Source organism: Crocodylus siamensis, chromosome 3 (genome assembly GCF_052110815.1).
Source record: "Crocodylus siamensis isolate JL-2025a chromosome 3, ASM5211081v1, whole genome shotgun sequence".
NCBI lineage: Eukaryota > Metazoa > Chordata > Crocodylia > Crocodylidae > Crocodylus > Crocodylus siamensis.
In genome coordinates, this window is record NC_143397.1 from 147852374 (window position 1) to 147875120 (window position 22747).

Here is a 22747-nt window from a genome sequence, read left to right on the forward strand (position 1 = left end):
AGCTTCTCTTCTGAGACTAAGGCACACACCAGACCTCCATAGTCCTATCTTTTACCTCTTCTCTAATGTCTACTATGTGAGGCAGAGAGAAAAGACACATGATAGGTTTACACCCATGTCACTTACATCAGTTCTTATACTGATATATGTTACATCTGTCACCAGAGCAGACAGACAACCAGTGCTGCCCCTACTACATGAACCCTACTACATGATAGGGAAGCCTGTAATAAGATAAAATTGACTAGACCTGTGGACACAATACCTATTCACTAATGTAACTTATGCTGGTGTATACTTACTCCTTTCTGAGTCTCCTTTCTGATTTCTCCTATCCTCCTGACTTTGTGAGATGTAGTTTTACCCGGGGGGGGGGGGAGAAACCTGCATCAGTGTAGGGCTGTGTGTGGTGTTTGCTCCATGTATGTATCAGTGTAAAGGCAAATTGCACATGTAGAAATATGGTGTGTATCTGCACCCATATTCTGTCTGCTTATAGAGAGGGAGAAAATAGCAAAGATTCCCCTTACTATTTTCCTAACCAAATATTCATATATTGCAATATATTTAATATTAATTCTACAGTATTCTAAAGCCTAAGGCTTTAAAACTTTACTACTGAAATTCTTACATATTAGAAAAAGTAGTGTTCAATGGGTTTCTTTTATTATTAATAATAGCCTTATGTTCACATATTTGATTAGTATTTCAGGTTTACCTGTTACAACCTCTACTGCATTGTTCCCCATCACTGGGAAGAAAAATACTTTCTGAAATGAAGTGCATTTTTCCCTAGCTGTTTGTCCATCTGATTTCATAACTTCTCCCCAATTTCTACTGATGTTGACACAGTGCTGTAAAGAGAGGAGGAAGCTGGAAGAAACTTGCATTCAAATAAAGAATCCACCCCTCTTGTGTTCAGAACCTCCAGTATTGGTTCAGAATGTAAAAATTTAAAAGAGCTGTGGGTTTTTTCAGTAAAACTTTTTTTTCTTATTTAATTTTCAATTACAATTGGTAAGTAATCTAGAGTAAAATGAAGTCAGCTCCTTCAATGCGTTCTGTGGTCTAACAGCATTTTACAACACAGTGCATAACCATGCATCTACCCAATATCACACTACATTCAGTCAACGATGAAAATGGCAGTTGTTCAACAGTGTGGTGCAAATGGTGAAACAGAGAAAACTCAATTCAGAAAAAGAAATCAGCATCTTAACCACCTTGTTTCTGCAGTGGGAAAAAATTGTGCTGTTTTCTGAAGCACCGATGAGAGGCTGCCATGTAAATAATAATATGTAAGGCCCAGTAGCTAGCACTGATTGTATGGCCTACCCCATGTTCCTGGCACATAATGTAACAATGAGGCAGCTAACAGTGATCTGAAAACCTTTATGGTGTGAAGATTAAAATGATCAATGAGGAACTAATCCTTCAAGGTGCTGAATGACTCCAAGAGAGGCTGAGTGCCCTCAATAAACCAGAGAGACTTGGTCTGATAGGCAACCAAGATTCTGTGCTGTTTAGCACCTTGCAACTTTGTCTGCAGAGAACAGACATGCAGTTTTTAAAAAGCACACATACAAACTATGGCTTGAGCTGCTAAATAAAGGACATAGATTGGGGATGTAAGAATTTGTTTGGCTTTTTTCTGGAAGGTTTGGAATCATGATTTTTAGTGTATGGGGGGAGAAGGAGGCGTGTGTGTGTGTGTGCACACATGTGGGTATATATGCAGATGTAAGGGGGATACTCATCACCAAAGCCGATTAGTAGTGTTGGTTAGCAGTGACTGAAAGGTAGCAACATCTAATGGCTGCTCAGAGACTTTTGCTAAATGAGGTTTGAGGTTTCATAAAAATTTCTGGTGTTACAAAGCCACAACACTCGCTGACAACTTCTCTGGAAAACTCGGCCAAGAGGCCAAAGACTAACCTGGCAGCAGAGGAGTATTTATTCTCTCCTTGCTAGAGAAAGTTCCCCCTAATTAGAGCCATGGCAGACTGCATACAGCCTGGCCAGAAGTTTTCAGGCAGTGGCCTATGCTGTATAAAGGAAACTTCAATCTTCAATGCTGTCCTTTTACATGTACTATATTCAACACTAAAGCTAAAATGAAACAACAACTGATAACTCAATTTACATTGTCAAACAATCCAGAATACCTAGAGTTTCCAAAAGGTAAGCAAATAAACTAATTATCTAACTAATTATCTGACTAACTAATTATTAAGTAGTCAAAACCAAGACGCCATACTTCAGGTTGTCATAAGGAATTCATGTTACCTAGGTGGGGCATGATGTTAGCCACAACAATTAGAGCCAATACTCTAATTATCCCTATAATAGAGTATCCCTATAATACTCTAACAGTTCCCTACCTGCCATGTATATCAATACACATAATGGAGTGTGGGGATGATGGTGTTCAGGGTGAAACTGAGGGAGAGCATATTTGGCCAAAAACCCTTCAGTCTGAGAAAGGGCAAGTTTGGCAGAAAAGCCCTGCCACTTTTAGCTAGAATGCATCACTCATTCTTTTTCAGAGACTTTTCTTCAAAAACAATTGCTGAAAGTAGCCTACCAATGTTTCCCCTAAGAGAAAATAATAAAAAAATGACCCCCGTTTAAAAAAAAAAATCATAAAACAACGGAGGCATGGAGGGTCTTTTTCTTTTGCAGACAGAAATGGTGCTGCTCTTAATATTGTTTATTAGCAATATGCAGAGAGACTGCTACACAGTTTAAAATTTAAAATTCTCCACCTATCTTCCCTACAGCACTTTTCCAAAGATAGTAGGCCAAATGGTAAAACTAAGCAACATACCTAACATTTTTTTTATTTGAATAAAACCAAATTTTGAAAAGCAGCCTCCAGAAAAGCAAGAATGAAAAATAAACAAAGCATTCCAGTAGACAAGATACACAAATACATTTGTGCCTGGAAGCTTGGATTTATAAGGTTCAGATTACTCAATATTCCTTGGCATTCAGATGACTATTGATATTCATTAAAATGTATGTGAATCACAAAATGTATGTGAATGTATATGAATCCCAGTTATTAGCCTGAAACCCCTATCCAATATAAATGTTATTTGCTACTTATTGCATGTTATTCTGTAACAATGATAAGAAATACCACCATATGAATTAGGGTGCTAGGCATAGGAGTAGATCTGGGGGGAGTGGGGCATACAGTGTCCCTTCTCCCTCAGTGGCCTGGTCAACCTCTTCTCCCTCTTCCATTGACGATACAGTGGGAGCAGCAGCTAGGGACTGTTTTTAAATCCCTGAAGCAAAAAGAATTCCCCCCTTCCTTCCCCTCAATACTAAGAAGCACCGCCCCCCCCCCCCATCCTTTCGTGTCCATTGCTATCTTCAGCTACTGTAGGGGTGGGGATAGAGAGCCGAGCTACAGAGACACTCCTGCTGGCTGTAGCTGGGCTCCAAAGAGAGCTGCTCTCAACCAGGGCCAGCAACAGCAACAGGCATGTTCAGTCCTAACCACTCCCTCCAGTCTTCCCTGCCAGCCCAGAAGCAGGCTCAGTGGAACAGAACCCTGCCTGGTGCCACCACTGCCAGTGCTGTCCTTAACCAAGCCTGGCTCCATGTGTAGCTCAGCTAAAACAGGACAGGAACCCCACCAATGCCCCCCGGTCAGCTGGGGACAATGCCAGGTAGACCATTATTCCTGGTCACTCCTGGTAGTGCTCAGGGGAACAGGGACTCCCCCAATGCCTGCTGGTCCCCTCTGACTAGTTTGTAACAGGCCACTAGATCCCCCCTCAGCCTTCTCTTGTGGAGGCTGAACAGGTTCAGGTCCCGTAGCATCTCCTTGTAGGGCCTGCCCTGTTGTCCCCTGATCATACGAGTGGCCCTCCTCTGGACCCTCTCCATGTTGTCCACATCCCTCTTGAAGTGCAGCACCCAGAACTGGACACAGTACTCCAGCTGCTGCATGACCAGTGCCGCATAGAGGGGGAGGATCACCTCCTTGGACCTGCTTGAGATGCATCTGTGGATGCATGACAAGGTACAGTTGGCCTTCCTGATTGCATCCCCACACTGCTGGCCCCATGTTCATTTTGGTATCAATGATGACTCCAAGATCCTTTTCTGCCTCTGCCCTGACAAGAAGGGAGTTCCCCAGCCTATAGGTATGCTGCTGGTTCTTCCTCCCCAGGTGCATCACCTTGCACTTGTCGGTATTGAATCCCATCCTATTCTTGTCTGCCCATCCCTGTAACCTGTCTAGGTCTCATTGCAGCCTATTCTTCCCTTCTAGCATGCCCACATCCCCCCACATCTTAGTGTCATCAGCAAATTTGAACAGGGTGCTTTTTACCCCCTCATCCAAGTCGCTGATGAAGATGTTGAACAGTGCGGACCCGAGGACTGAGCTGTGGGGGACCCCACTGCCCACATCCCTCCAGGTCAAATAGGACCCGTCCACCACCACTCTCTGGGTGCGGCCCTCCAGCCAGTTAGTGACCCATTTGACTGTGTAGGTGTCGACACCACAGTCCCCTGGTTTTTTAATGAGAAGGGGGTGAGAGACAGTGTCAAAGGCCTTCCTAAAGTCTAGTCCACTGCTAGCCCTGCATCTAAGGATTTTGTGACATAGTCGTAGAAGGCCACCAGGTTGGTCTGACAGGACCTGCCTCTAATGAACCTGTGTTGGTTGCCCCTAAGCATAATCTCCCCTGCTGGCCCCTTGTGGACATCTGCCAGAATAATTCTCTCAAAAAGCTTACCCAGGATGGAGATAAGACTAACTGGCCTAGAGTTTCCTGGGTCCTCCTTCCTCCCTTTTTGGGAGCTATGTGGGCTAATTAAGCCCACTACAACATACAGCAGCCTTTTCATTGGGGACGTGTGTATGCGTGTATATATATATGCTGATAAACAAAGGATGAATAGCTCTGGAAATTTTATGGAGGAAGGGACTGAAGCATTATCTTAGGCAAGTGGAAAGGGCTTAAAGGTGAGAAAGACAAATCATGAGGAAGCAGGGTGAAGGCCCAATGCAGGGAGAATGTGGAACAGGAAGCAAGAAAAAAGGAGAGGGGAAAGAAATATGAAAGAGATCACTAAGTTATGCAAAAGAAAAAGTGGAAACAAAAGAGAGAGAAGAGAAAAAACAAAACCCAGGATGACATGATGAGTTACTTATAAAAAAGAAGAAAGCTGAATGCCCAAATACTACACAGGAACAATTGTTTTACCTTTTAAACCAAACTGTACTCAACTGCAGGTACTTCCAAAGAAACTTTCCCCTGGGTACCACCAGATCACCTAAAGGGCTTTCTTCACCTTCCTCCTTCCAAGGAAATTACTAGGTAGCCTGAGGACTGCTTTATGCTTAAAAGTTTGGCTGGCATAACTATGTTAGTTAAGACTGGAGAAAAAATATCATGCTCCCTCAGTGCCATAGCTATGCTGGAGAAAGTACCAATGCACAAACAGTTAACAGCAAGCAAGCAACTGTAGCTCCAGAAGCACTTTTTCCCTTCCATGATAAGGTGAATCTCCAATAGAGGAGTTTGCCAGAATAGCTCTAGTGGTATTCCTACTCAGCAAACCCCTTCAAGGGTAGACAAAGTCCAAGTAAAGTCTGAAGCACAGATCCTGAAAATAGTATAGTGCAGCTCACCATACAAACTGGGTCTTCCTTGTACGGTAACCATTCTCTGAAAACTGAGAGGCATTTGGATAAATTTGGAGATTGCAAAGACTGCTCTTAGGAAAAGGATTTAAAGCATGCACCCTGAAAGAACATGCAGGCAAAGGAAACTGGAGGAAGGAAACTGAACACCACCGAATGTACAAGATGAACTTCTTCCCACAATACCTGATCCACTGGCACCTCTACCCGAGTGTCTTCATCCTCTTGGACTTCTGCTGCCCCCAACATTTCAGACCGTTCACCAGCTTTGTAAATACCTTCATCTACAACAGAAAGAAACACAGACTAAAAGTAAAGTCCAATTGTGACACTGTGTGGCAAAATTATTGAACTGCACCTACATTCTCTTTCTAAGAATAGCTTTCAAGGCTCATATGTTATTTCCAACACAATCTTTTAAATGGAGTTTAAATGTCTCATTATGTTCAATTTTATTTCCCTTTTTTCCCTACTTACATGCTAAATACATTCATGCTACATTTTGGAGGGAAGGACAGATCAGAGGAGTCAGACAGATAAACTAACTAACCTAAACAAAACCCTGGATATGAACTCTGAACTTTGTGAGACCAGCACAACACAGACCAATCATGTTATTTGTAACAATACAAATTATAATTGTTATAAATTGTTATAAATAATGTGATCCATCTGTATTGAATATATACATGTGTTCAGAATGACTCTGGATAACTTTGGGTAACTGGTACAATAACATCTCTATTGCTAAGAAATAGCCAAACACTTGGGGGCCAGAATAAAAACAAAACAAAACAACCAAGAGTTACATTAGCAGTGGCACTGCAGTTTGAGAATTAACAATGATAATGAAATAAATTCCAGTTTCCCTTTCTTTGGTACAGAGAAAGTGTATCAGAAAAGTCACCTTTCAACTTTGCAAGGGCCCTGGGAAGAAACAAAAACCCTGTCCAGCACTGTGGAGTGAGTTGCACTATCTAGACAAGGCCAATAGATACACAGTCTGATAGTCTAGTTCTAAGCTTACTTTATTCATATGGTCTTAATATCTGTTTTGATTAATGTGTTATTTTACTCTGCAAGTCACTGCTAAGCAAATTAGCCAGGTGCATTTTTTGTACTGGGAAAATGCAGCAAGACAGGTATAATCCATCCTCTAAGGAATCCAGAGATTAATAACACACTGATAACTGCCTGGACAAAAGGTTTGGTCTGCAACTTCTTGATTAGATACAAGGAGACTGATGGAGATGCTGGTAATAGATATCATAGTTTTGGAAGAATTACTCCTCCTCCCAGCAGCAGTATGTATTCCAGTGAAACATGAGTGTCATGTAATGAAATCAAAAACATTTACATATGTAAACAGCACACAAATAGTAATGGGAAATTTTAACTAGCCAGGCATAAAGTAATGCACATTAAATTAAAAGCTCTCTCAGTAAATTCTGAGTGCAGTTAAATCAATATACCATCAATAGCTGCTTCACAGGTACTCATGTCACCAAACAGAAAATGCAAAAAGTAATCAAAAGAAGCAATGGATTGTACCAATATCAGTTAACAAGAGGAAAAGGAAATATTAGAGAATAAGTCTGTTAATTTAGGCTACATCTACATGCAGCTCATCTAGACATTTCCAAGTTAGCACTAACCTAGCTAGCTTGGGTAATAATAACCCAAGGGTAGCCACAGCAGCATGGAATTATAAAACCGATCCAACAAGTCAGGAAGCCAGTTTCAAGCTAGCTTGGGCTATCTACACAATCTGCAGTCACAGTTTTTAATGCAGTGCTATCATATGCTCACAGGTGTGTGTATATGTGAGTACACACACATACACACGCATGCACACACACACTGTGGTGGACCAGATGTTCTACACCCTTGACCCAACCTAAAAATACAAAATAACACTCCAAGATGACTGATGCACTTCAGTTACTGTGGTCCATAACCATCAAATCTGGCAAACACTAAACTACACTCCTCCAGCTCCAGCAACTGACTGTCCCTACAAGTAAACTCCATTGCAAGCTGCGTGAGGAAAAAAGATGAGATTTATGGCATGCCTTGAAGGTCAAAACGGTTAGAATATTTTTGTACCAGGATGGGGCAAGGAGAAAATTCTAGGACAGCAAAGCCTTCACAAAAGACTCTTCGGCAACTGGAAAGCAACACACTCCCCATTGTTCTGAATAGGCCATTGATAGAGACTCTTCAGGCTTTTGAAGCCAGCAGAAATATTCCTAGCTTCAGCTTCCACGCTCTGAGAAATAATGTCCCTCTCAATTCATTAACCTAGTGACTTATATCAAAGGGGCATACACGAACAGTCTTCAACATTTCTGCTTCTTGAGCTAATCGTATGCTTGCAGTTGATGCAAGAGATGATAACCACAATATGACAGAGAAATACAGCTTATTTCCATAAAGCAACAGAAAGTCATCCTCACAGCTCAAAGCTTCCCTGAAAGACCTTCCCTTAAGTAGATTGATTAAAGCGACCTCACTGGCTTTAGAGACGATTCTTTGACTCACTGAAGTATGAAGTCACTCCCTATCGCAAAGGCTTAAACCTCATGTAATCATTATTACCTGCAGCCCCAATAACAATATCCCTTTCTTCTACTTCACAAACTTTCACTGCAAGAGAGACTGTCTGACCTCTGGACAAAAGAGGATTCTAGTTTACAGTCACTATCCACTGTGTTCCATTGAAGCAGAAAGGATGTATGTGCTCCCAGTCCAGGGAGCCTCATCTATGAAAAATGCAATTTTTCCCAAGAGCTGAAAGTGGTGCTTGATACCCTATATAACTGCCAGACCTCTTGTTCTGGGTGTGCTTAACTAACAGTGGCAGACTATACTGTTCTAAAGCCAAAGTGAGTACCATCCATCCCCAGCAAACCACTCATTCAAAAGAAATTGAGATCTCTCTCCTCACCTTCATTATAAAGCTTGAGAAAGAGGAGAGGAATGATTTCAACTTGGCCCCCTTCAACCTGGCCTTTTCATTCAAAGGCTGTGTTCACCATGTTATCAGTAGAGAGGGTCAACCCCAGGCTCTTCACTAGATCCCTTGAACCTTCTTCTAGGAGGAACCTGACAGATGCTTTCCCATAGAGCAGTCAGCTTCAACTTGGGCCTTTTCTCTGGTGGTAAAGATGGTTACAGGCAGCAGGACTTGCAGAAACCTGGTCACAATGAGAAAGCTCTGCCAGTGAACATCCTGTACTCCCTTCAGCATCTATCAACGGCATCACTGTCGCCATGCTGGTGATTCAATGTGAATGGATTAGTGCTTCTGTCCTTACCATGGAAAATAAAGTCACAAAGTAGGAGGTAGCTTACATTGGAGAAAGAGGTGAACACAACATTCCAGCTGGTGCATTAGGGATAATGTTCCTAAGCAAAGAGGGAAAAGATCCCATTTTCAGACTACTGATTCCCTCTGTGCAGGAAGGAAACAGTTAAGAGAAAGCAACTTTCAGAGATAGAAGAAAAGAGAGACTGTTAGAAGAGGAACTGCGGTCCCTAAGAGAAGGCAAAGATGACTTATTGTCAGAAGATGAATATTTATTTTAAAAAAACAACAAAGGGAAATAAATTATTTGCTTCTATACATGGAGAGCATGGAAGACAAATCCCTAAAACACACACTGTAAATATTCAGGGGAGAAAGAAAAATTCTTAGCCTGGATTGTGGCAGAAGAGATGAGGAAGAAATTTCATTATCTGAAAAACCGTAAAGGTGTGGAACCATAGAAAATTAGGATTGGAAAGGACCTCAGGAATTCATCTAGTCTAACTCCCTACTCAAAGCAGGATCATCTCCAACTAGATCATTCCAGCTAGGTCTTTGTCAATCCAGGTCTTAAAAACCTCTAAGGGTGGAGAGTCCACCACCTCTCTGGGTAACTTGTTCCAGTGCTTCACCACCCTCCTAAGGAGAATTTTTTTCCTAATATCAAACTTAACCCTGCCTTGCTGCAACTTGAGACCATTGCTCCTTGTTCTGTCATCTGCTACTGCTGAGAACCGTCCACCTTCATCCTCTTTGGAACCACCCTTCGGGTAGTTAAAAGCTACTATCAAATCCCCTCTCAGTTTTCCCTTCTTCAGACTAAATAAACCAGGGGCAGGCAATTACTTCAGGTGGGGGGCTACTTGAGCAAGTTCTGGTGAGCTGTCAAGGGCCACACAGGTAGCCACACCCCTTGACAGGTGCCCCGCCCCCTGATCACCATCTTGGTACTGGAAGTCTCACCCCCTAACCCCTGACCTTTGCCACCAGAGGTCCCTGCCCTTGCCTCAGAAATACTCCTTTTTGGGAAGGGAGTTTGCCATCTTGGAACCAGAAAAAAAAAAAATTATATGCAGGCAGTCTTCGGACTTATGACACAATTGATTCCTGAAAACCGCGTCTTAAGTTGAAACGTTGTAACTCGTAACCAATTTTCTCATAAGAAACAATGTTAGAAATGGGGGATTTGCTCCTGAACCAAGGCCCAATACCCTATTTTCACCAAAAATACCCCACAATTTTGTACTCAATCAATTATAGCTGAGTAATATAACTACATGAATGTATTTATATTGTAAATAGCAATCATATTGATTTGGAAGGACTTCTTTGAGGTGACTTTGCTGGACGTTTTGAAGGGCTCCTGGTTGGACTTTTTGAAGGGTTCTTGGCTGGAGTCTTCTCAGGAGTCCTGGCTGCAGGTTTTGTTAGAGTCTTCTCTGTTTTCTCAAAGAAAGTGTTCAAGGAAGTTTGGACAGATGTTCTCCAGGGACATGAGTGATGCAGCGAACTTGTTCGCTAGCATGGCGTCGCATCAGATCATAGTTTCATAGTTTCTAGGGTCGGAAGGGACCTGAGCAGATCATCTAGTCCGACCCCCTGCCATGGCAGGAAAGAATACTGGGGTCAAACGACCCCAGCAAGATGTTCATCTAACCTCCTCTTAAAAACCCCCAGGGTAGGAGCCTGCACCACTTCTCTTGGAAGCTGGTTCCAGACCCTAGCCGCCCTGACCCTGCAGTAGCGCCTCCTGACATCTAACCTAAACCTACCCTCTGCCAGCTTGTGACCATTATTCCTGGTCACTCCTGGCAGTGCTCGGGGGAACAATGACTCCCCCAATGCCTGCTGATCCCCCCTGACTAGTTTATAACAGGCCACTAGATCCCCCCCTCAGCCTTCTCTTTTGGAGGCTGAACAGGTTCAGGTCCCATAGCCTCTCCTCATAGGGCCTGTCCTGCTGTTCCCTGATCATGCGAGTGGCCCTCCTCTGGACCCTCTCCATGTTGTCCACATCCCTCTTGAAGTGCGGCACCCAGAACTGGACGCAGTACTCCAGCTGCAGCCTGACCAGTGCCGCATAGAGGGGGAGGATCACCTCCTTGGACCTGCTCGAGATGCATCTGTGGATGCATGACAAGGTGCGGTTGACCTTCCTAACTGCCCCCCCACACTGCCGGCCCATGTTCATCTTGGAGTCAGTGATGACCCCAAGATCCTTTTCTGCCTCCATGCTGACAAGAGGGGAGTTCCCTAACCTGTAGGTATGGTGCCGGTTGTTCCTCCCGAGGTGCATCACCTTGCACTTGTCTGTGTTGAAACCCATCCTATTCTCATCCGCCCACCCTTGTAACCTGTCTAGGTCTGATTATAGCCTGTTGCATCCTTCCAGTGTGCCCACATCCCCCCACATCTTAGTGTCATCAGCAAATTTGAACAGGGTGCTTTTTACCCCCTCGTCCAAATCACTGATGAAGATGTTGAACAGTGCGGGCCCAAGGACCGAGCCCTGCGGAACCCCACTGCCCACGTCCTTCCAGGTTGAGAAGGACCCATCCACTACCACCCTCTGGGTGCAGCCCTCCAGCCAGTTGGCGACCCATTTGACTGTGTGGGTGTCCACACCACAGCCCCCCAGGTCAAGTGTTGTAAAGTCGAAACTGACATCATGAAGTTGAAACAGGGTGTCAATTTATAAACCTTGTAAGCGCAAAATGTTGTAACTTAAGACATTGTAAGTCGAGGATTGCCTGTACTAAAAATCTAACATCCATAACATATTTTTATTTTATTTTTAAAAGATGCTTTTGTCCTGATTTGTATGCATTTGCATTGCGTATATAGAGGTGATTGCATAAAAGCTCAAAATGCGGAGCCTGTGGCATGTCCTGTTGCCCCTCGGCACACAACAGGGTTGAGGTGGCTCTGCACTGGACTGCCTTTCTAAACAGCTGCTGGCCCCAGCCCTGTGGTACTGGTGGGGACCCATGTGCAGTCCAGACCCGCCCCGTGCCTGCTGCAGACTCACCTGCTCATGCTGAACAGTTACAGCTCCAGCAACATCAGTGCTGATGAGGCAGACGTGTCCTCAGGGCAGGGGAAAAGTGGCCCCTCCCCCTCAGCGCTGCCCAGTGCTTCCTCTAGCAGCTGTGTGGACCTGCACTGAGCTGCCCTGTGTTGCCCCTGCTGGGCCGGCTGGAGGCAGCAGTGACAGCACAGGGCAGCCCAATGTGGGCTCTGTATGGCTGCTGCAGGAAGCACTGGGCAGCACTTTTCCCCTGCCCTAAGGACACTTCTGCCTTGCTGGAGCTGTTCAGCATAAGCAAGTGAGTCTGCAGCAGGCATGGGCCCAGGTGGGACTGAGGGACTGGCCGCAGGCCATATTTTGCCCACCCCTGAAATAAACTCAGCATCCTCTACACACAGCAGCTTCATAGACTGAGAGGAATCTGCCTGCTGGCCCCTTTAACTTTGGCATGAGGATTTGGACCTAAAAGAATTGGCAAACTCTGCTGATACATGTATAGGAATTAAACACTCTCACACCCACTCCTGGGGTGCTGTTTTAGGAACTACAGGGATGTTCCTATCATAGCTGTGCCCTGACTTACCTCTTCCCAAACTCCACTGGCATAGAGGGAAGAGACTCTTCAAGGGCCATCTGAACAGAACACACATTCACTCTTTGGTGGGGGTTTCAAATCTTAGACCGAGTTCTGCCATTTTTAAATAAGTCTGTGTGCACCAAACTTCTGTTCTGTCATGGGTATAAATCAATTTTGTGTGCCAAACTTCTGTTCAGTTACAGGTATAGACTGGTTTCTGATCACTTATACCAGTAAAAATGTAATGTCTGTACCTGGCCTTAGACTCCAGAATGCTCTCAAACTTTCCTAACACTGCTTACAAGGCTGGTGGGGAATGAAAGGAAACAGAAGTCTCCTTCACACACCAGAATTGGCAATGCTAAGAAATCTGATGTAAAGCAGGTGCCAGCAGCTACCAGTATTTTAAACACCATGCCAGCTAGGTCTGCTCTGAGCAGCAGTAAATGAGAGGGTGGTTAAAGCGCTGAGAACTGGTCTTCATTAGTATTGTTTCAATAGCAGGGTTACACTACTGGTAGCAAGAACCAACTATTTTAAATCAATAATCTTATTTTAAAGACTCCAAGTGGCCCCAGAATTCAGCACCTCTGTATATCAGACAGAGAGGATACAGAATCATTCTTATACAATAGACAGACATAATAGATCCTGTCTAACCTCTTGCAAGGGCCAGACTCTGATAAAGAATTCATCAGGTATCTGATACTGCACTTGGTCATGTATATTTCATAAAAGTCAGAGGGCTCAGTCTTCAGCTATGGTAAGTTTACTCAGGGAGAAGTGATGGGAGGGAATAGGAGAAAGGTGCTTTTACATATACTTCTACCTCCCTGACCCTGGCCTAGCTGGAGGTGAAATAAACCCAATGTAATTTACAGCAGCGTCAGGGATGCTCCAAATTATTCTGTCTGCAGTCAGGAGCACCATCTAAAGAGTCACCTGTGACAGTTGCTCTTGTGGGGAGATTTTCAAATGTTTTGTGCTGTCAGTTAAGCCCCTAATACATTCAGATAACTTCATAACAAATGTCCCAGCAAAACTCTAAGGGTACAATTTCATTTAACTGGCAAGCAAAGTGCAACCAGCTCTGAGTTACCCGAGTGACAGGTATGAGCAACTCCCACCTCTGGGCGTGTGTGTGCCCCCATTATAGGAACAGGTGCAACCTCCAGAGATGCCCAGATGTCTCCTTGTTCCTGTAATGGAATCTCTTAAGCACCCACATGGGAGGAAATAAAAATCACTTGTATGCATTAGTCATGGAACTCAGAAAAGTTGCTAGCTGAATCTCGGTCACGTCCTAGCTGTCCAATATGTTTTGAGCAACACCAGTGATCTGAATATATTTTTTCTACTGCCTAAACAAGTTGATGTTCACAATAGTGTTGCAGCTCTTCTCTTTAATGTAGGGGGACATATTTTTGTGTAGAAAGACCCCCTTGAGCAGTGTATCAGTATTTGAGGAAACAGTACAGCTGAAGAGCAAAGACCATTTCCTCATCAATGCACTTCAGTATTTCACTTAACCTGACTGGAATCCTTTTGTACACTTTGATAAACAAGAAAATTACATGGCTGTATTAAATAGTAAATGTGTTATACATTCAAATAACTTGTAAAAAATCTATATATATATAATTTTAAATAAATTATATAATTTTAAGCAATTAATGCCTCTTATATAACCTCCTGTCCTAACCAGCACCAACTATAAAAAATGTATTACAGCACAAATCATAGCATTATACATAGTCATTTAATGCATTTCAAATTTGAAACTGATTGAAGTTTAGCAGCAGGGATAAAAAAATCATTGTAATAATGGCCTGCCCTGCATATTTTATGGAAATCAGAGGCATTTATTAACTGCAAGTTCTGTTTATAAGCAAGAAAGTTAATGTGACCATAAAAAAAATATGCAATGTGATTTACTACAAGGGCTGACTCATAAAAATGCAAAATCAAATTAAAAACAAAACGTAAGAAAAATCTGTGGCTCATTAAATTGAACGGATTGCTGCGAGGGATGGAGTGGACACAAGAGTTTGTATATGTGTCTACAACTCCATTTTCTTTCAAATTAATTCTCCACATTATTGTAGAAGATCCACTGATTAGGAAAAATCATGGTTTGGTGGTTAGTTCTGTCTGTTAGTTCTGTCACCAAAAAGTGATATAATTAAAAATAAATTGGGGGTATAGAAACTCTTTGTAAAAATACTTCTCTTCACCTGCTGCTAGAATCAAGCTTTTAAGCATTTCATTCCTTGTTTCAAAATGTATTTAATTCCTAATAAAATTTCACACCATTATAGATTGCTGACATTAAACTATCTCAATGTAAACTGCAAAAGGTGCTTCCAGGAAGGCTGACTGTTTATAAAGCAGTCTCCTCTTCTAACAGGCAACGTACTCAAGGAAAGAAAAGGTGTTTTGATTCTGTAAACTAGCTTATCTTACATTTACCTGCTACAAAACAAGACACGCAATATTTGAGGTTTTACCCTTCTCCCACGTACTCTGGACTCTGAGCACATTTATTCTCTCTCTTTTTCTAGATGTCTAATTTATTCCCTTATTTAAGTGACAGGGAACATTAAAGACATTTGTACTTTGCAATGATAAAGTCAGTCCTGTTTAGTCTTAATCCATCTGATTTCTTATCATTTTTAAAATTAATCATTCACGTGGGTCCCTGTTGTACCTTGTGTAAATCGGGTCTAATGGCTAAATCAGCATGAAACATACTGTGCAGCATTACAACTGCTCTCTATTGATTCATATACTGCACTGATCATTGTAATGCTATATTGCCTTCCTCTACTGAATTAGGCAACATAATTAACAAATGGTTTGTTATTTGTGAATGTCATTATGTATGTATATTAAAGAAGGCAAAACTAAAGAAATGTGCCTTGCGTCTGAAGCAGAAGGTGGTAAGGTGAGGGGCACTACTTAGTTCATGGGGAACTATATTCAGTGTCTTACAATTGTGATGATTCACCATTTTGATGTAAAACAATTACAGCACATGAAGGAAACAAGAACATTATCTCCCATACTATTCAAGGAATAATCCCCAAGTCCAGCGATATCCCTGAACACAAATAAAATTGTGATTTCTCGCTCACGAACAACTGACAATAAAAAAGCGTTTTTCTTTACAGTGTTGCTTCTTTCTCTTCAGCAAAGTTTTATATACATGGTTAATATGGCAGTAAAGCAGTCATGTCACTGCCTTAACTACATATTTTTATAAAAATGATCATCTAAATATGATGATAACATGAGCATTTTTAACTCTGAATGCATGGTTAGTATTCTCTCGTTTTTTTATGTTATGGTAAGCTCTTATTCTTTTGGTATTAATGCAGTTCCTTTTCATGTATATTGAATACAAAATGTATTTAGACATAAGAGAAATGTTTATAAAAATATACAATGTAATGACTGTATGTAATATATTCCTACACAGTACTGTCCAGATCTGACTTTTCAACAACTATTGTTTTACCCACCTCTCCATCCCCATAAAATAAAGTTCACTGATGTCTCTGCTAGAAGACATTGCTCACATCTTGAGAAAAAACTGGACACTGTATTCAACAAAACTGACAAGAAATATCTGTCACTAATACAACATGTTTGACTGTACCAGCCTTCTTAAATCTACCAATGAATATAGAGTTTTGAAGCCAGATATACAAGACTGAGTAGTTTCAAATTTATGATCACAGCACAGTGACACCTTATTTTTAATAGCTGCCATCTGCTTTATGATCAATGATAGTAAAAAAAAATTACACAGCTTGTGGTTTGAAAATTAAACCCAAGTAATTTAAAAGAAAATAATAGTAGGTCAGTGAGAGCCATTAGTGATTTTTAAAAGCAAAGGAAAAACTTAACTATCAAGATGTAGCCTTTCTATAGAGGGGCCCAATATCTTAATATCACTTACAGACAAAAAACCCCCCAGCATACACAGTAGATTGCAGAAAGACACAGGTACTCTAAGGGAAGCTTTACAGATGCATAACTATAGGTTAAGTGTTGTACTTGCAAATTTGGGCACCTATTTTTCATTTGTCCTCCAGAAATCTCCCCTTTTAGCAGTTATTAAATTAATGAGAATAATTAAAAAGGATAAATTACCTTATTTACTCAAATATCACATGAGGATTTTCCTAAAAACCAAACACCCAAAATCTGGATGCATGTCTGAGGCAGGAAATTTCTATTCTGCCCAGAATAGAAGCAGCTTGCTTTGATTCCTGTTCCACAGTGCAACAGAAGTGGCATTAGTATTCAGGCAACTGAGGAAGTTCTCCTTTACACAGGTGTTAAAAATTACAGCTCCTCTTTAATGGTTTTGATGTTCCTCTAATCTAGTTAACCTTTCTTAGGGAAATCTTGAAGTCTGCTAGCTGCTCCTCGTCTCTCTTCTATTTTACAACTCTATAAACTCTTTGGCTCTTTTCAAAATCATAGATCCATACATGGAGACCAGTCTTCAGAAGCAACTAATGTTTCAGCTTTTAGTGAAGCAGAAAAGGAAGAATGAATCAGCTGAAGATTAGGCTCTTTCCCTGCTTTATGTACCCATAACTCTGGAAAAAACGTTTTTTCTTCATTTTGCCCTCCCAAAAAATAAAGAGCATGTTTTATTTTGGGTTGTTTTGTATACAAGAAAATACAGTATATTAAGTGATATACTAAACCAGTGATACTCGATCTCTCCAGCCACAAGGGCTGAATGAGTATTGCAGGGCCAGTCTACAGCCCAAGTTCTGCATAAAGAGTTAGCCTGCAGAACCAGTCTAGCATGGGGTTGGCCCAAAGGTGTAATCTAGTATACTTGCACAACCCTATGCACTAGGCATAATCCACATGCTGGATCTGGCTGCAGCACAACTGCATGCAATGCAATCATCCAGCCTATGTGGAGCTCCCCACGGGTTCCGAAGTTTGGCAGCAGAAGCATGATGGCAGCTTTAATTGCCACGGCTCTAGAAGCACTCAATGCTGTTACTGCTCCCCTGCCACCAAATTTCTGGACCTAGGGGGAGCCCCACAGGCCAGATGACATGGCTCCAGAAGCCAGATCTGTGGGCTGGAGGCTGAGCAAAGTATGTGATGCAATCTTTGGGTTAGTCTTGAGCCTATATCAATCAGCTCCATCAGGACAGGGTGTCACCACCCACCACCCCATGCTGCCACCTCCCAGGAGCAGGGCCAGGGGGGGCAAAGGCAGCGGTGTCCCACTGCAGGACACAAAGGTGCCGCCCGGCCGGCTGGACACAGGGTGGGGGGGGTGATGTGGGGAGAGCTTGCACACAGTGGTCACCACCGCCATCCACCACCCTATGCCATCACCACCATCAACTGCTTTCCCATGGCCAGTTGCATATATGGCTCCACGGGCTGCTGAACCCAGCCAGTTCATGATTGGCTGGGTGCAAGCAGAGGCAGAAGGAGGCACCACGCTTGAGCGGAGGCTCTGGCTGGTGCCTGTTCTGTTGAGACCAGCAGTTCCCACCTTCAGCGCATGAGTGCCCAGGATCCCGGCAGGCCAGGGAAGGGGAGAGGAAGGGCCAGGGCCACCACCCTGAGGGAAGTGCCTGCAGTGCGGGGCTAGCCTGGGCCAGGTATGCGTGGGGCCAGGCCCCACCTCCCCGCTCCCCACCCCGCTCCGCATCTGGCTGCCAGTGGTATGTTTCTTTAAAAAGGTTGAAAACTCATGCCCTAGTTCACAACTGGCCATTTTCCAGAATACCTGCGCTTCAGGAATCAACACCGGAGCCATAACTACTGATTATATACATGATATTCCCTTTGTGTGATGTACAGGGTCTTTATTGCCTTCCACAGCCAACAATGCTCCAAACTACCACCATGAATTATGGCTACAGAGGCTGTTATTTACCAAAACCTGATTTGAAATATTGTGGAAAAATAAATGCTCAGCCTTCTAGATGCAGAGTGTAAAAAGTTGCTTATCTGAAAAGTCAATTAACTGGAAGGTTTTATATTAACAAAACCATCAGCCCATGTTTGGTTTGCTCATCTGTGAGATAAGCAACACATGGTTATTTGTTAGTGTTTGAGATTTTACTGTACATCGATTTGTTGTGGCTTTTTAATATTTGCTGTGCGATACAGTAATTATAGTTTTCAGTACTTCATACTGTGGTATTTGATTATCCAAAAAAAAAAAAAAAAAAATGGATTACCCAAGATGATGACGACAACACTAATTATTCTAGATAATTGACTTTCTATTGTGTTGCCCTACTTTGAAAACTCACTGCTAAGGGTCTAACTGCATACACAGGTATCTAGAACCTATTCTCTACTAGTGCTGACCTCGGAGATTCATAACTGACCTTGGAGATTCAAATGGAAGTAAAAGTACATGGCAATAGGGCTGTGCAATGCTTTATTCGCTGATTTGATTCAGCAGAGATTCGGCCGAATTTGGTGGCCAAATCTCCAAATCCAAATTGAATCAGAAGACCCTTTAATTCCTCTGAATCAAATCAGAACCCTCCAACTTGATTCAGAGAGATTCAATGATTCAGACAGACACAGCTTTAAATGTTTTTTCTACATACCTGAAGGTACCAGGAGGTTCGTGAACACTGAGATGGTGGAGCAGATGGAGCATCCCACGGGGGTGCAGGAAAATCCCCAGTGCGCTCAGCAGCAGACTGGCAAGTGGACTAGAAGCACTTTTGGTCCACTTCTGGGTCCCCCCTCTGCCCGCTGGCTTGGCAACTGGTGCCTCCTGGGTCTGTGGGAGTACCCAGGGTCCCTCCCACGGCCAAATGCTGAGCCAGGGAGACACGGGGGGCGGGGAAGCAGTGATCCAAGTCTATGAATCAAATCACTGTCCCCAGATTTGAGCCGAATCTGAATTGAATATAGCCCGTTTCACACACCCCTACCTGGCAAGTACTTCTGACTTCCACGTCCACCACCAAGCATGCCGGGGTGCCCCCCATGCTCCTGTGGGATGCTCCACCTGCCCCACCATCTCAGCATTCTTGAGCCACACCTAGTACTTCAAGGTATGTAGAAAAAACATTTAAAGCTGTGCCTATAGCCAAATCACTGACTCCCTGAATCAGCAACAAATCTTCAGATTTGGATTTGGCCAAATAGAATCAGGACAGTGATTGGAATCTACAAATAGAATCACTGTCCCCCAATTCAGGCTGAATCCAAATTGAATACAGCCCCTTTCACACATCCCTACCTGGCAAGTACTAAGTATCTAACTTCTGAACTTCCTATACTGCTGTTCAGCTCCTAAAGTCCTGTATGCACAGCAGATGTCAACCAAGAAAACAGCGTTGTAAAACATCTGTTAAAAATGTGACTTGAGAAGATGTCAAATACACTTTTGGCTTCAGTTTAATAATCCCAATTACTGCTGAGGCATAGCAGCAATAATCTAAGGCTCCAAACCTCACTTATATTGCAGAATTACACATTCAATATTGCTTATGTTGTAATATTGGCAACATAATTGGAATCCAATCAGAACATTAGTAGCATGCGCAATAAGTAAGAAAAACTGAAAAACAGCTTTAGCTCACCATATATTTCCTAAACAGTGCTATATTTAAGTTGTATATGAACGAGTTTAAACGTGATAAAATAAATAATTCTTTATCTTGATTTGAAAGGACTGTGTCATGGGTGGATTATTTGTATAGCATACTGGAGAAAAACTGTTTAGGGCTTGTAATGTAACAGTGATGCTGTAGCTATGATGGTGTAGAACATATGCAGCTGGAAGAGTAGTGTTAGAGTTTGTTCATTTTGAAAAAAGGCAGAGACAAAAATAATGCATGGCTTAACTTGCAATTTAACTGTGCTGGCAGAGGTTAAGCTTTTAAATATAATATGAACATAATTCTTGATAGATTAAATTCAAGAAATAACCACTTTCAAACAGTTTGGCATTTATGCACTCAAAATAGCGAAGAGTAAATTCCAGATTGTAGCTAAACTCAGGGAGAAAATCCCAGCGTTTCCAAGGAACATTTCCTTTTCATCTATTTTAATATGCTCCAATATGTTCACATTACAGTTTAGGGTGAAGTTTACTGGCTTAATACTAAAATAAACCCTGTGTCAAATTTTGCTGGCTATGGTACATTAACAAGATATCAAAACATTTTATGGATTGCACAGGAGAAACAAATAAAACTGAATGAAGCAGGTGAGTGGAAGAAATTAAAAAAACAGATAAGTTTAATAGTAAATCTATAAGCACGGTCTATTCTTTAGTTATTTTGATTCCTGAACATTTTTATTGCAAAAACTTTACAATTATATTTAAAAGTTTTAAGTGTTCACCAAAGGGGACTAATTGAATTCTATTTATGCCCAGTATGGGTAATAACAGCACTAATGAGCAGGGATGTCCTTCTGCTACAGATTTCATAGATCATCAAGTCCAGCCCCCTGCCCCAGGATTCCCAGGATTCTTTGTCAGCTAGGGACAAAGGATCCCAGCAAGATAAACATCCAAACATTTCTTGAATGAGTCCAGACTAGGTGCCTGCACCACTTCTGCAAGGAGTCTATTCCAGGTCTTGGGGGGCTCGGACAGTACAGAAATTTTTTCTTATGTCCAGCCTAAAATGGTCTTGGAGGAGTTTATAACTGTTGGTCCTTGTTTTTCCTTGGGGTGTGCTGGCAAACAGATGTTCCCCCAGATCCTGGTGTGCACCCCTTATATACTTATAAGCAGCCACCAGGTCCCCCCTGAGCCTGTGCTTTTCCAGGCTGAAGAGTCCCATGGCTCTCAGCCTCTCTTCATAAGGCCTATTCTCTTGCCCTCTGATCATGCGCGTGGCTCTCCTCTGGACTTTCTCATGCCTCTTGACATCCTTCTTGAATTGTGGAGCCCAGAATTGGATGCAGAACTCCAGCTACGGCCTCACCAAGGCCAAGTACAGTGGGAGGACGACATCCTGAGATTTACTGAAAAAGCATCTATGGATGCAAGCCAGAGTTTTGTTTGCTTTACCAGCTGCGGCATTCCATTGCTGGCTTATGTTCGACCCCCAAGTCCCTTTCAGCAGTGGTGCTAGCGAGCATAGCACTGCCAAGCCTATAAGCATGCTGCGGGTTCCCGCTAACACCCCCCCACCCCCCCCGAGGTGGAGTACCTTACACTTATCAGTCTTGAATGTCATCAGGTTTGTAACCACCCACTTACTAAGTTTATCCAAGTCAGCCTGGATCACTAGCCTGTCCTCAGGTGTGGACTCTGTGCTGCAAAGCTTAGTGTCATCAGTGAACTTAGCCAGTGCACTTCTGACAACAATGTCCACGTAGTTGATAAAGATGTTGAAGAGAACCGGTCCATGGACAGTGCCTTGGGGGTCACCACTGGTCATGGAATGCCATAACGATTCGCTACCATTGACCACTACTCTCTGGGTCTGACCTCAAAGCCAATTTCCCAGCCACCAGACTGGTGTAGCTGAGGCCACAGTTGGCCAATTTTTCCCTGAGGAGGTCACGGGACACCAGATCAAAGGCTTTTTCAGAGTCTAGATATATGATGTCAATCTCTTCTCCCTTGTCCAAGTGATGTCACCTGGTCATAGAAGGAGATGAGATTGGTCAGGCAGGACTTACCCATAGCTGTCCCTCAGGATGTTGCCATCAGCCAGCTTTTATCCAGAAGGGTCTCTTTGATAATTTTCTCCAGAATCTTACCAGGGATAGAGGTCAAGCTGATTGGCCTATAATTCCCAGGATCTACTTTAAGCCCTTTCTTGAACATGAGTACTACATTTGCCTTCTTCCAGTCTTCAGATACTTCACCCAAGCACCATGAGTTTTGAATATTTTTGCCAATGGTTGGGCTATGACACCTGCCAGCTCCTTGAGTTCTCTATGGTGTAATCTGTTAGGACCAGCTGGCTTGAAGGTGTCCAGCCTCTCAAGGTGATCCTTTACTAGATCAACACCGATGCTGGGTATACACCCTCGCCCCGGCCGTCCCATGTCTTGCCAGGCAGGGCAGTCCCTTTGGACTGATGAAAGACTGTCATGAAGTACCCATTAGGCAGATTGGCCTTTTCCTGGGTATCAGTTACCAGCTGTCTCATTTGGTTCAGCAGGGATCCAATGTTACCCTTG

At 42.8% G+C, this 22747-nt stretch overlaps 1 protein-coding gene across 2 annotated transcripts in view; it reads right to left on the reverse strand.

Moving 5' to 3' along the window:
• Window positions 1-22747, reverse strand: part of DCDC2 (doublecortin domain containing 2) — a 94390-nt gene that overhangs the window by 18581 nt on the left and 53062 nt on the right. For both annotated transcript variants that reach the window (XM_090039481.1, XM_090039480.1), the window contains one exon: window positions 5855-5952. In XM_090039481.1, coding sequence (XP_089895607.1) covers window positions 5855-5952 — 98 coding nt within the window. The remainder of the gene's footprint in view (window positions 1-5854; window positions 5953-22747) is intronic.